At 43.6% G+C, this 14864-nt stretch overlaps 1 protein-coding gene across 4 annotated transcripts in view; it reads left to right on the top strand.

Annotated features, from left to right (window-relative positions):
- The first annotated feature begins 614 nt into the window (after positions 1-614).
- The window catches only part of PLCXD3 (phosphatidylinositol specific phospholipase C X domain containing 3), a 184602-nt gene continuing 170352 nt past the window's right edge, over positions 615-14864 (top strand). The window contains exon 1 of one of the 4 annotated variants that reach the window (XR_005358530.1): positions 615-942. Coding sequence is in view for 3 of the 4 variants with exons in the window: in XM_038535223.1 (XP_038391151.1) it covers positions 840-942 (103 nt within the window). In the remaining variant the exon portion in view is untranslated. The remainder of the gene's footprint in view (positions 943-14864) is intronic. The other 3 variants (XM_038535223.1, XM_038535221.1, XM_038535219.1) reach the window with 3 other exon arrangements.

The following is a 14864-nucleotide window of genomic DNA, read 5'->3' on the forward strand; positions in this document are numbered from 1 at the left end:
ATCGGGCTCTAGCCTTGTCCGGAGTGCCACGAAAAAAAAAAAAAAAAAAAAAACCGACACAGAGAGGACACAGGCAGCTCTCTCCATAGCAGGCACAGGTTTTGCACCGTCCAGGAAACGAAGGGGTTGAAGTGCTTCTTCACCTTGCAGAGTCTGGAACAGGGTGCCAGGGATCAAGCAGGGATCACTAGGATTGCCTGCTCTTTGCACACTTGTCAACTACTCCAAAGATCGAGGGGTGATTCAGGACCCCCATTTTGCCACGAGCAGCGCAGTGGCCACGGCTGAGCAGGGGCGCAACCTGTTGTAGCGGACGGAAAGCAAAGCTCTAGGCTGAGGATGCGAAGTCCTGAGAGCCCAGGATGCCGCACCGCGTCCCGAGGCATTTTAGGTCCACCCCCGAGGCGGCCTTCCCCCAGGCGGGACCGGGGAGTGACCCCAGAGGGCCGAGCAACCCCCGTCTGGGTGAACCAAGTTAGAGGCGAGGCGAGGCGAGGCGAGGCGAGGCGCGGGCCGCTGCGGAACGGCGGGGCGGGGCGGGGCGGGGCGGGGCGGAGACGCGGGGGGGGGGCGGGAGGAGGGCGCGCACCGCGGGGAGCGAGCGCGGACGCCGGGAACAAAAGCTCCGGCGGAGTCTGGCGGAGGCTCCGGGGGAGCAGGGGGTGTTTTGAATAATTATTAAAATTAGCATGTGTCTGCGCCATCCTGTGGGTGTGGCGCCGCGCCGGGGGTAACTCGGCGGGGCCCGAGCGCGGCGGGGACTCGCGGCCGCAGCTGCCAGCCTGCCCGGGAGCCGGGAGCCGGGAGCCGGGCGCCAGCGCGCCACGCCGACCCGCACCATGGCCTCGTCCCAGGGGAAGAACGAGCTCAGACTCGCCGACTGGATGGCCGCCCTGCCCGCGAGCATCCACAGCATCCCGCTCACCAATCTGGCCATCCCAGGTAGGCGCGCCGAGCCGGCGGGGCGCTCCCCCTCCGCGCCCTGTGCCCTGCGCCCTCCGCCGCGGAGCCCCAACTTGCCTGGCGGCCCCCGGGGAGGGAAAGCGGCCCCCAGGGGAGGGTGTCCGGCCCGGCCGCCCTCGGGCCTCGGCGCCCGGCAAACCTCTGGGGCCCGCGGCGCGGCCAGTCAAGGTGACTGCTGTGCGCTGGGCTCTGGAAGCTGCCAGGCTGCGCGGCAGGGCTGGGGCGGGGGGGGGGGGGGGGGCCGGCAGCTCCCCGCGCCCCTCCCGCCGTGGTCCTCGCAGACTTGGGGGCGAGGGCGGCTGCCGGGTCTGCGGGGCGACAGGGCGCGGGCAGCGCGAGCCGCTGTCCCGAGGGCTCGGCTGCCGCCGCGGGACCTCCGACCCCTCCATCCCGGTGGCGGAGTCGAGCGTCTTCGGGAGGTTTCGCGGTCAGACCGCACCGAGGCGTTCACACTCGCCCCGAGTCTCCGTGAAAGGCACAAAGCGCTTCGCGAAGAGCGAGGAAAGTTCAGGGACCCGCGGCGGCGGGATCGCTGCCCTTGACCGGCCGCCGGAGGGACGGGGCGGGGGCGGCGGCGGGGGCGGGGGCGGGGGCGGGGGCGCCGCTCCCCGGCCGGGCCGGGCCGGGCGCTCGCCGTCTGGGTCCCGGCCAAGTGCTGGAGGCGCCGGGGTCGGGAGGGCGCAGCCTTGCAGTGGCTCGGGACCCTGCGGGGGCAGCGGCGGAGGGCTGCGGTTGGCGGGCCGACCCGGGGGGAGACGGGGTCGTGCGAGCGTCCCGACAGCCCAGGAGGAGGTCGGGGCAAGGCGGGGCAAGGCCGCCCGGATCCGGAGGCTGCAGCCCGGCGCGCGCGGCTGGCATCGGGGGACCCGGCAGGTGTCTGGGGCGGGAGCGCGCACCGGCCCCCAGCTCAGGTGTGCCCGAGACCGGGAGCGGTGCTGGGTGACAGCCGGGGACACGGCCGCACGTCCCTACCGGTTTGGCTTTTCACCTGGGCTGAGGGTGCAGACGGCCGGTTCTCCCAGGACCCGGCTAGGCTAGAGGGCAGTTGGCCCACAGGTAGTCCACCCCCCGCCCCGAGCCCAGCGGGTTATCAAGTTCGACCTTCTGGTCTGTCTCCTCGTGATCTACCACCCCATCCAGCGCCCCCTCTCAGCCACTGGAGGAAGACAGGATAAGGGGGGGGGCGGGGGGAGAAGGATTCCTTTGAAAAATCCCAACAGGCTCCCAACCAGCAGCGCTGGAATTGATCAGTAACTCAAATCACTGGTCTAGTCAAGTGATGTTTGGCTGCGAGGACAGGCACAGGCTGCACTCTGAGCGCCAACCCCTGAAGGAAGGATTTGTCTCCTTTTGCCCTTTTTTTTTTCTCAAAAGGTAGCTTCCCGAGAGCCCAAGTATCTCCAAGGGAAAGAACCGCCCAGCCTCCCCACTTTGCACTTACTCTGCTACCTGGGTGAGCCTGGGGATTGGCCTTTGGAAGGAGACAGTAGGAAGTACCCAACTTTGTTGGCGAAATTTCACTCTCCCTTCCACAGGCGCTCTATCCGCTTCCTTTTTACTTGGTCTTTAGGCAGTTGTTTTCATAGAATCTCACCTGAGCATTTCCCTACACATCAAAGGTAATACAGGCAAGGATTCTGATGCCAGCCTTCTGAGGGGTGACTTGCCAGATACCTAGGGAGTTTAAAAGCCCGCGTTCACAATGCTAGTTCTGAGGGATGGTATGATGCTATGTCAGAATCTATATAATATTTCTGTAATTCTTCAGTTTTCAGATCACCAAACCCCTCCCCAAACCTCATGAAGGAGGCAGTGCTGGTACTACGAACTCCATTTCATAGATATAAAAATTGCAGCTTAGTAAAGGCAAATGATTTACCCTCAGATCAGTGATCTGACCCCTTACGTGGTCCTTAGGGAAAGTCTCCTAGGGATTTTCTTTTTTTTTTTTTTTTTTAAGTTTCTCGTTTTTTTAAGATTTTATTTATTTATTCATGAGAGACAGAGAGAGACAGAGACAGAGAGACAGAGAGAGGCAGAGACACAGACAGAGGGAGAAGCAGGCCCCATGCAGGGAGCCTGACGTGGGACTCGATCCCTGGTCTTCAGGATCACGTCCTGGGCCAAAGGCAGGTGCCAAACCGCTGAGCCACCCAGGCCGCCCCTCCTAGGGATTTTCGAGGGAAATGCATTGCGGTTTGTATCTGGGTAGCTCAGTAGCAACAGCTACTAACCAGGGTGAGGGGACAAGGAACTAGGCATTAGCAGGATACAGGGCAATTTTCCTTTTCTTTCCTGAGGTCAGAGACTTTGATATTCTGCGTGTCTCCCAGTAGAGGCGTTGGGGGTAAGAATGGAAGCCTTTGCATGGGATCCATTTTGAGTATAATACTAAGAGGGGTTGTGGCATTGATTGCAGGGGGAACTTTCACTGCTTTCCCAGCCCTTCTTAATATGAATCTCCTGCAAGGCCTCCCATTCTTAGCCCCAGTACTTCTGAGAAGAAAAAAAAAATCATTTCACCAAATCTACACCCCTGAATTTCCCCATGATTTTGTAAAGTTGGTTTGGTAAATTCATATATATAAATCTAGGTGTAAAATGGGTTTGGTACTTTTCTGCATTATTCAACTGTGAGAATTTTTGGAGGAAAAGAGACATTCAAACTTTGATAGAGAAGGCTAATTGGAGACTATTAAACACTAATGGAATAATTGCCTTAAAATCATGCTAATAGCTTCCTGGCTGCTACATGTTTACTTGGCCAGTTGCTACAGCTTGAATTAAGTAATTATCTCCACCATTTAAAACCACTCCTGATGCACCATGCAAGTGTTTTTGTGGAAGGGAATGACTGCTCGGTCATCCTCAAAGTTCAGGTTTTCTTAGGTGAAGCAACCAGAGAGAGAAGAGCTGCTTAATTAAGAGGCCACCCACCTGGGGCAGCTGACCCAGATTACCCGGGGCTAGTGCAAAGAACAATCTGCAGGTGTGGGATATTCCCCACCATGCGTACTGTTCTGGCTTCTCGAAACATTTCTCAAGTGTCTGCAGTCTGCATCTTGAATGCTACCAGAAATGTTGTTTATTTTATTTCTTTTAAAGATTTTTAATTAATTTATTCATAGACACACACGCACAGAGGCAGAGACACAGGCAGAGGGAGAAGCAAGCACCATGCAGAGAGCCCATCGTGGCACTCGATCCAGGGTCTCCAGGATCATGCCCTAGGCTGCAGGGGGTGCTAAACCGCTGCGCCACCCCACTGGGGCTGCCCAGCTGTTTTGCATTTAAATGGCCTCATGATTTGGTATTGACTGGCCTAAGGGATTAAGTTAGTAATCTGTATTAGTAGTTTTACTTCCAGTTTATCTTTCAAAGTCATGGTGCTGTCAGAATACATAGACAGTTACTCAGATTTTAATGTCATTCGTCATTTCTTCCAGTCTCTGATGACACCAAACCAAATTTTCATTCATATATGTTTTTTAAACAATATCCTGGCATTTGGGTTATGCGTGATGCTTCCTGTCACGACAGGCAGGTGAGAGAGAATAGACAGAAATGGAGGCGGGAAGACAAATGGTAAAATTCAGGTGAAAGTGAGGCTGATCAATTTCTGGCATCTTTGCAGGAGAGTTCTAACCCTATAATCCTGGCACCTCCAGAACCGTGGTAAAGAGATCCATCATGGGAGGAAGCAAGCTTTTTGCTTGGTGTGGGTAAGGTGTTGGTGATCTGGGTATACGGTAGGGAATCGTTCTATCCAAAATCTGAAAGACCAGGAAGGATTTTTTATTCCATGGGAGGGCTTCTCCATACCTTTTCTGATAGGCGATGAAAATCTTCACAGAAGACAGCAAACTGACCCTATGATAATGAAAGATTGGCCAAGCTATTGTGGTATTGGGACTCAGAGAGAGTGTATGTTTCCTCGGTATTGGAGTTCATGGAGGGGCCGAGACCTCCAGTTGACCCTAAAGATGGACCCCCAGCAATCAGAGGCTCCTCACACCCTCCCTACCCTTGGCACTGTGACCACCCACTGTTCCCACAGTTGGAGCTCTTTCCAAGGACACCGCCTTAAGAGAGTAAGTTGTTATTGAGACCATCTGGCAGTACTACACGTGACCAAGCCCAGGCACTGCCTCTATATAAACTCTTAAGATTCCTCCGGTTGGTGGGTGTGAAGATGGACTCTTCCTGTGGTCACCCAAGACAAGCCTTGTATGTAGGTTCCCTTGCTTATTAAACCTGCCACATGCCACTCTGGGGTGGCCTGCTTCCTTCTTTGGTCCCCTGTTTGTCCTCTGTGGTCAGGGGTCAGTTTTCGAACTGCCACTTAAACAGGAATTGTTGATTGTACTTTAGATAAGGAACACAGAAATGCTTTGGAAATCAATAGTTACACTTGGCGATTTTGTTCATTTCTTCCAGAAAATGCCAATGGCAATGAAAAAGAGCAGTTTCACTTAGAGAAACTAGATGTTTATTACAGTTCTGATTTCTGTGTTCTTGTGTCTCTTATTACTTTTTCGTTTCTTTCCTCCCAACAATCTTTTCATGTTCCAGTATTTCTGGAGCCAGCTGTCTTCCTTTTCCTTGTAACTTACTATTTCTATTTTGATTGGGATGAGACCATCTACAGGACAAATCTAGGATTGGGTCTAATTGTACAAATTTCTTTTAAAAAGCAGGGTTGGAAAGAAAATAAATAAAAAGCAGGGTTGGGGTTTTTTCCTCATCATTTTAGTCAGGACGGTGATGCTGAAGTTAATCTTTAAAAGCAACCAAAAAACAGCAAAGTTGTTTAGGATGAATACCTTTTTTGTGTTGTCTTTCCCATTCCCTGTTTTGTTTTTGATTTTGCTAAAAAAGGAAAAATTAAAATATGTGGAACATCATTTATTCTAGGATTTTTTTCTTGATGAGTTGAACTGAATCACCACCTATTAATATAAAGTGATACTGATGCCATTTTACAGCTTACAAAATGTTTTCCCATGTACACACACTTTTTTCTACATGTTCTATCAATAAACCTCCGAGGCCTTGCCACTCAAAGTTGGTCCAGGGACCAGGGGAGGTAGAAATGTACCTCAGACTCCACCCCTCAGGCCAGTTTAATCAGGATAGGCATTTAACGAGATCCCTAGGTGACTTTTATGCACATTTAAAGTTGGAAAAACACTGCTTTAGGGTAGCTCTATGGGGAACCTTTATGTAAGCGACAGAGCCAAATTTAAATATACATCTTTGACTAAGCTCTTTCTTTTGGACCATGCAGTCTATTTATGAGTGTTCAAATTTATAATCAGGCTTAGAGCCAGAATGTGAGTATTTGACTCAAGGCTAATGGCCCAGGTTGGGAACATACTGATAACTCATATTATAGTTCATCATGCACCTTGAACATAAATGTGACTTAATTGCTACCTAAGTGTTCAAATTAGGTCGCTGTGATAAATGTAAAACCTTTCCCCTCATATCCTTAAAGTACTGCTATCAGCCATCAACAGCACTTAAAATCAGCCTATTTGGTGATGCTAGTGGTCGGTCACTAATGGCAATTTAGGAAACATTCCTGTGTTGGTTTTTTGTCCATTTGGTCTCATTCTTTGTTGTACAGGCCCAGTTAGTATTGTTGTATTTATAGGCTATAGAGTCATTCAATTTATCTAGAAGCTAAACTTCAATATTGCTCTTGAGCAACAGTGGTATTATGAAGGCAAATGTGTTAATAATCAGCATCAGAAAGCCATCAAAAACAAAGGTAAACAGTAAGTTGATTTTTTTATTAAAAAGGAAATGATCAATCTTGTATTTGCAAACTATACCTCATTTATTTGAAGCACCATTGACGTAGAATGGAATAGAAACATAAATGTGGTCATAACTCACTTACTTGAATTGTAGTTATTGAGTGTAATCAGTATCCCAAACATTAAAAAACCCCTCAATTTGCTAAAATGGATAACACAATGTTTGTATGTTAAGGCTTACACACCCTTAAGAAAATTTCTCATGTCTTTACTTAGAGTTTCTCATATTTAGTTCCAACTCCACCCAATCAAAATGGAAAGCGTGGTTACAAAGAAGAGGAATGAGACTGTTGGGTGCCATACATCATTAGTAACATAGGGAATATTCATGAGCAAAGGCTAAGAAATGAAGACGCACGGACACAGAAGGTAGGTGTTCCTAAACCCTGCCCAGAGTAAAATCAGAATCATGTTAAATTGTCCATTTTGGCCTTTCCCAAGCACCTCTTCAATGGATTTCCAAGTAGTTCTAGAAATCTCTGGACAAATTCTTTTTTTTTTTTTTTTAATTTTATTTACTTATTCATGAGAGACAGAGAGAGGCAGAGACACAGGCAGAGGGAGAAGCAGGTTCCATGCAGGGAGCCCAATGTAGGACTCGATCCTGGGTCTCCAGGATCAGGCCCTGGGCCAAAGGCAGCGCTAAACTGCTGAACCACCTGGGCTGCCCACAAATTCTTAAGTATGCATTATAAGCCAATTTTGGGGACTACCATATACATGGTATCTGCCATTTTTCTTCCTTCCTATTTCAGGGAAACCTTGAAAAGTTGTCACTTTTGCTGATGGGACATCTAGAGGAAGTGTGCTTCCATAATTTGTATACCTAAAATACCACTGCTGTTGGCAGTCCCACCAGGGCCCGTGCTACATCTGCAGAGACCCAACAATGAGGATGTTAGTGTGTAACAAGGTCCCTGGATTCTGCTGTGGTCAAAGGTTCCCAGAGCTGGGTTCTCCTTTGTGGAAGCTGTGGATACCCACTTCTGATCTTGTCTGCCGTCACTGCTAGAGCTGTGAGTGCCAACACTCATAGAACCCTTCAATCTTGGTGCCTAGTATGGATCTCAGCCAAAGAGCTTTTTGAATTTATATGGATTCTTTTGTTGTTGTGCCCTAACTGAGGTATGAGTTTATGAGGACTGGAGAGAGGATAATATGTGGGATAGACTTTGTTCTGTACTCTGCATTATTCTCAATTTTAGCCCACTCTCTGTGTGCGCCTATTTGTGTGTGTGTACACATATGTAGTGTGTATTGGCTTTACTACTTTTCCAAGAAACTTGTCCCTCCCCCCCCCCCCCCCCCCCCCCCCCCGCACTATAAGTAGACCTCTGGTGGATGCTACCTAATTAATCCTATCTCCAGACAGGTCCAGAGTCGGAATATGGGTGGGATCCATATTATTATTCCTGGTGAGCAGCCTGGGACAACACAGAGCCAAATAAACTGACAGACCTAAAGTAATCGCTAACACCTCCATTGTTTAAAAGCAGAATAGTAGGGTAATAGATGAACTCTGAGCCTTAAAGAAAATGTTAAATCTCATGCATACATGCCTATATATGCACACATTTTAACTAATGTTGATCAAAGGGGTCAGCTCTGTTAATCTAGAAATTTTTACCTATTATGATCAACAATGCTGTCTCTTACCTTAAAGCGTTAGTTTTGGAAAACCCTAATGGGTATTCAAGGAACTTCTAGATGCAGCATTTGAACCCACAAGAAACTTATATATTCTCTTATTTCTCTTTCTCTGGGTGGGGTTAGGATCTGTCTTAGAAGACTGAAGGCCAGAAAAATATCAAAATTATATATTCCAGAAGGCAGGGAAGAGTGAAGAGAGAAATTTACCATGTTTCAGATGGAATTCTGCTTCCAGAAGCTTTCTACAGAGCCATATGCTTTTATTATGCTCTATTAAGAGAGGAAGATAGGTCAGGAAGAGGGGCAGGAGGAGATGGTTAAACATTTTTGAGAAGCAGCCAGGATTAGTCACCTCCGGAGACCAGGTACTGAAGCAGATGGCACATTGATTCCTTAGATGTGCTCTTGTAATGTTCCTATATTTCATCACAAACCCGGGAATGGACAGCTCTGTTACCACTTTATCTTAAATGCCAGCTAACACTATGTTTCACGTAGAATTCTTCCTGTGAATTAATTTTTAGGAAGCAGCCATGTTTATCCTTAGTCAATGTTATAAATGATGGTTATGTTTCTTGATTCACTTGGAGAATTAATTTCATGAAGAAAAGTGGACTATGATGAATGGCAATTTTAGTTGCCTGCTAGGCTTTCCTGGAAGTTCCCTCTGGCTTGTTGGGTGGTGAAGAGGAAGATGTGCTCAAAGACATTCTAATGGGTAAATGGGAACTTACTTCAACGTTACGTCTCAAGCCACACTCCTCTGTGGAGGAAGGAGGAAGAGAAGGATACCAGGGCCGCCTTTAGCAGAGTTAGCTCTAAACACACTCCTGCCATATCCTGCCCTGGGCTTTTCTCCAGGGGAAGGGGTGGGAAGTAGGGGGTGGGGTGGGGGTGGGGGGGAGGTAGTCAAGAGGATGATTGACTTGAAAGTTGCTAGAAGGGAAGGCTACAGGACTGTTTTGTTTAGTTCTTATCACTCCCTCGTGTCCTTATTTCTCTTTGTATCTGCTCAATTTCTTTGGGTCTGATATTAGAGTCCCAGTCTTGAAAATGTCCTTAATTCTTTTATCTCACTCCTTTTTGTTTTGCTTACCTGGAAAAAATTTAACTTCATTAACCTCTATTTTTTACCTATTACAATCCCAGAAAACTTCAGTGGCTAAACATTACTGAGCCTGGATGCCTCAATTCACTAGAAATTTCTGACCATATATCTTCTTGCATATCCCCTGTAAATTCATTTTTCTGTTCTCTGAGACGATAGTTTAATATATCTTCTTGCTCCTCAAACCAATATTCCTTCCCACCTCACTAAACTTAGGACCTCACCTTATATTTTACATAAAAAAATACAGAGAAGAACTTTCTCAGTTTCCCACCATTAACCCAGCAACCTACCTGCATCTGTTTGTGCATATTCTGTATTTTCTTTATGTAAGACAAATTCCTGAATCTACTCCTTCCTAAGTCCACCTTCTCTATTTGTGGTCTGGATCCTACCGACTCAGATCTCCTCAGAGTTTACTCCCAAACTCATCCCCTCTCTCTCCTATGTCCCTATTTTTCTCTACCTCTGCGGGATCACTCTAGTCAGTACACAAACATATTATTATTGCCCCTGTTTAAAAAAAAAGAAAAAGCCCTCTGTCTCCATACCAGTCTTTCTTTCCATACCAACCTTTCTCTCCATGGTACTAGTTCTCCCTGATATTTGTAAAAACATGCCCTCTGTCTTGAAATTATTTCCTTCTCTCTCTCTCTCTCTCTCTCTCTCTCTCCCCCATGCTAATCTCATTATTTCCCTACCACTGCACTAAAATTGTTTTTATCAAGGTTGCCAGTGACCTGTATTTTGCCAAAGCTAATGGTTAATCCTTTATCATCATCTTTGATCTTTCAGCATCATTTGATGTGTTTGACTACACTTCTTTTTTTTTAAGATAAACTTTTTTTTAAAAGATTATTTATTTATTTATTCATAGAGACACACAGAGAAAGAGAGAGAGAGAGAAGCAGAGACACAGGCAGAGGGAGAAGCAGGCTCCGTGCAGGGAGCCTGACGTGGGACTCGATCCTGGGTCTCCAGGATCACACTCCCAGCTGCAGGTGGCACTAAACTGCTGCGCCACCGGGGCTGCCCTATGCTTCTGGTCTTAAGCATGTTCTTCCTTTGGCTTATGACACTTTAAAAAAAAATTGTGCTAAAAAAACATGTAACATGAGATTTACCCAGGTTTTTATAGTATTATTAGCTATAAGTATAGGGGTGTATAGTATATCTCTAGAATGTTTTCATCTTGCATGACTGAAGCTTTATATCCATCAAGTAACAGCTCTTCATTTCCTCCTCCCACCAGTCCTTGGCAACTACCATTCTATTTTTTGCTTTCATGAGTTTGACTACTTTAGATACTATTGAATGTAATATATTTTCCTTCTGTAACTGGCTTATTTCACTCACCATAATGTCCTCAAGGTTCATTCATGTTATAGCATATGACAGTAGTTACTTCTTCATGGCGGAGTAATATTCCATCGTATGTATATTCCATATTATGTTTATCTGTTCATCCACTGATGGACATTTAGGTTGTTTCTAGATCTTGGCTGTTGTGAATAATGGTACAATGAAAATGGGAGTGCTAATAGCTCTTTGATATCTTTTTTTTCCCCATTTGTTTGGATAAATATTCAAATATGGAATTGTAAGGTTGTAAAGTAGTTCTGTTTTAATTTTTTTGAGGGACTTCTGTATTATTTTCTTTAGCACCTGCTTCATTTTACAATCCCACCAGAAGTAAACAAGGGTTCCAATTTCTCCATATCTTCACCAGCACTTGTTTTCTGTTTTGTCTTTGATAATGACTGACCTAACAGGTATGAGGTGATATCTCATGGTAGTGATTTGAATTACCATGATGATTACTGATGTTGAACATCTTTTCATATACCTACCTGTTGGCTATTTGTAGATCTTTTTTTGGAAAAATGTTTATTCGAGTCTTTTGCCATTTTTAAATTGAGTTACTTGGTATTTTACTATTTGGTTGTAGGAGTTAATTATATGTGTGGGAAATTAATTCCTTACAGATATAAGGTTTGAAAATATTTTCTCCCACTTTATAGGTTGCCTTTTCACTCTATTTCTTGCTTGATTGCTTTCTTGCTGTGTGGAAGTTTTTTTTGTTTGTGGTCCCACTTTCCTGTTTTCCTTCTGTTGTCTGTGCTCTTGGTCTCCTATACCGGAATTTATTGCCAAGACCAATGTCCAGAAAACTTTCCCCCATGTTTTCTTCTAAGAGCTTTACTGTTTCAGGTCTTATGTTTAAATCTTTAATTCACCTTGAGTTAATTTTTGTGTATGGTGTAAGATAAGGGTCCAATTTCATTCTTTTGAATGTAGGTACATAGTTTTCCCAACACATTTATTGAGGAGTTTATCCTTTCATCATTGCGTATTTTTGGCAATCTTATCAAAGGTGAGTTGACTTTATATGTGTAGGCTTATTGCGAAGAATCTATGGATCAGTTTGTGTAGTCTGGGTGTTATAATATGGTCTTCCATCGAGGAATAGGGGATGTTTTTTCATTTATGTGAATCTTCAGTCTGTTTCACAAATGTTTCACAGTTTTCGGAGTACAGATCTTTTCCCTCCTTGGTTAAGTTTATTACTAAATATCTTATTCCTTTTAATGTTGTTATATGGGATTGTTTTCTTAATTTCCTTTGTGGATAGTTTGTTTTTAGTAAGTAGAGATGAGATTGATTTTGGTATATTAATTTTTGTATCCTGCAACTTTCCTAACTGCAATGTATTCAAACAGTGTTTTTTGTGTATTATCTTTAGGGTTTTCTGCATATCAGATCATATCATCTGTAAGCTGAAATCATTTTAGTTCTTTCTTTCCTATTTGAATGTCTTATTTTTCTTGCTTAATTGCTGTGTCTAGGTCCAGTACTATGTTGAATAGAAATGGTAAGAGTGGGCATACTGGCTTTGTTCCTAAGAGCTTTTAGTTTTGAGTATGATATTATCATGGACATTTCATATATAGCCTTTTTAACATTAGAGTCATTTCCTTCTATTCCCAGTTTGTTGAGTGTTTTTAACATGAAAGGTTGTTGAGTTTTTGTCAAGCAGTTTTTCTGTATCTGTGAAGATGATCATGTACTTTTTATCTTTTATTCTGTTAATGTGATGTATCACCTTGATTTTTTTTTTTATATTAAACTATCCTCACACTCTTCACTTAAATCCCACTTGGTTATAGTGTATGATCCTTTTAATGTGCTGTTGAGTTTGGTTTGCTACTATTTTGTTGAGGAGTTTTGCATCTTTAACTCATCAGGGATATTGGCCTATAGTTTTATTATCTTGTAGTATTTTTGTCTGGCTTTGGAATCAGAGTGATGCTGGCCTCACAAAATGAGTTTGGAAGTGTTACTTCCTCTAATTTTTTGGAAGAGTTTAAGAAAGATTGGTATTAATTCTTTAAATGTTTTGTAGAATTCAGTAGTGAAGCAATCTGATCTCTGGCTTTTCTTTGTTCAGAGGTTTGAGACTACTGATTTAACCTCTTATTAATTATAGATTTATTCAGATTTTCTGTTTATTCATGATTCAGTCTTGGTCAGCTGTGTGTTTCTAGGAATTTATCTATTCTAGGTTATACAGTTTGGCATATAATTGTCCATATTAGTCTTTTAAAATCCTTTTTATTTCATGGCCTCAATTGTAATGTCTCCTTTCTCATTTCTGATTTCATTTGTTTAAGTCTTCTCTTTTTTCTTATTTAGTCTTGCTAAAGGCTTGTCAATTTTGTTTACATTTTCAAAAAACCAACTCTTAGTTTTATTTTCTATTTTTCTATTCTCAATTTCATTGATTTTACTCTCTAATCTTTATTATTTCCTTTCTCCTACTAACTTTGGGCTTAATTTGTTCTTTTCTTAATTTCTTGAGTGTCTAGAATTAGGTTGTTTGAGATTTTCTTCTTCTTTTTTTTAACATTTTATTTATTTATTTGAGAAAGAGAAAGATTAAGAAAGAGAGAAAGAGAGCATATGCATGTGGGGGGAAGGGGCAGGGGGAAAAGAGACTCTTAAGTAGGCTCCATGCCCAGGAAATGAGCCTGATGTGGGGCTCGATCTCAGTGCTGAGATCATGACCAGAGCTGGAATCAAGAATCAGATGCTTAACCAACTGAGCCACCTAGTTACCCCCAAGACTTCCTTCTTTATTAATGAAGGAATTTGTTGCTATAAATCTTTCTTAATGCTTTTGATGTATCCCATATGTTTTGGTGTGGTGACTTCATTTTCCTTTGTCCCATGATATTTTCTAATTTTCCTTTAATTTCTTATTTGACCTAAATTAATCAAATTTCTTATTGGTTATTAAAGAATATATTGTTTTCACATATTTGAGAATTTTTCAGTTTCATTCTACTGATTTCTAGTTTTATTCCATTATGGACATTAAAAACATTTGATGTGATTCTCATCTTTTAAATTCCTTGAGATCTGTTTTGTGGCCTAACTTGCGATCTATCCTGGAGAATGTTTCATGTGTGCTTGGTAAAAATGTGTATTCTGCTGCATTTGGATGGAATATTCTGTATATGTCTGCTAGGTACATTTGGTCTATAGTGTTCAAGTTCTCTATGTCCTTACTGATCTTCTGTTTGGATATTCTATCCATTATTCAAAGTAGAGTATTGAAATTTCAAAGTAGAGTATTTCTCCTTTCAGCTTTGTCAATGTTTATTTCATATATTTAGGTACTCTGGTGTTAGGTACATGTATATTTATAATTTGTATATTTTCCTTGTGAATTGACCCTTTGTGGTTATATAATGTCCTTCTTTGTCTCTCATGAGTTTTTGACTAAAAGTCTGTTTTCACTGTTATTGGTATGGCTACCTCTGCTCTCTTTCGGCTACCATTTTATGGAATATCTTTTTCTATCCTGTCATTTTGAACTTATCTGTGTTCTTAAATCTAAAGTAAGTTTCTTTTTTCCACAGCACATTAAACGGATCATGCACCATTATCAAGTGAGTTTTATCCCTGGGATGCAAAGATAGTTTAATATCTACAAATCAGTAAATGTGATATACTACATTAATAGAATCAAGGATAAAAATCATCACCTGATCATCTCCATAGATGCAGATAAAGCTTTCACAAACTCAACGCCATTTCATGATAAATTCTCTCACCAAATTGGGCATGCAAGGAACATATTTCAACATGAAACCCAGAGCTAACTTCATACTCCTTGGTGAAAGCTGTAAGCTTTTCCTCTAAAATGAAGAATAAGACAAGGGTGCCAACACTAACCATTCCTTATTGATTCAGGTATGGAAGCACTACTTACAGCAATTAGACAGTAAAAAGAAATAAAAGGTATGCAAATCAGAAAG

This window comes from Canis lupus, chromosome 4 (assembly GCF_011100685.1).
Source record: "Canis lupus familiaris isolate Mischka breed German Shepherd chromosome 4, alternate assembly UU_Cfam_GSD_1.0, whole genome shotgun sequence".
Classification (NCBI taxonomy): Eukaryota; Metazoa; Chordata; class Mammalia; order Carnivora; family Canidae; genus Canis; species Canis lupus.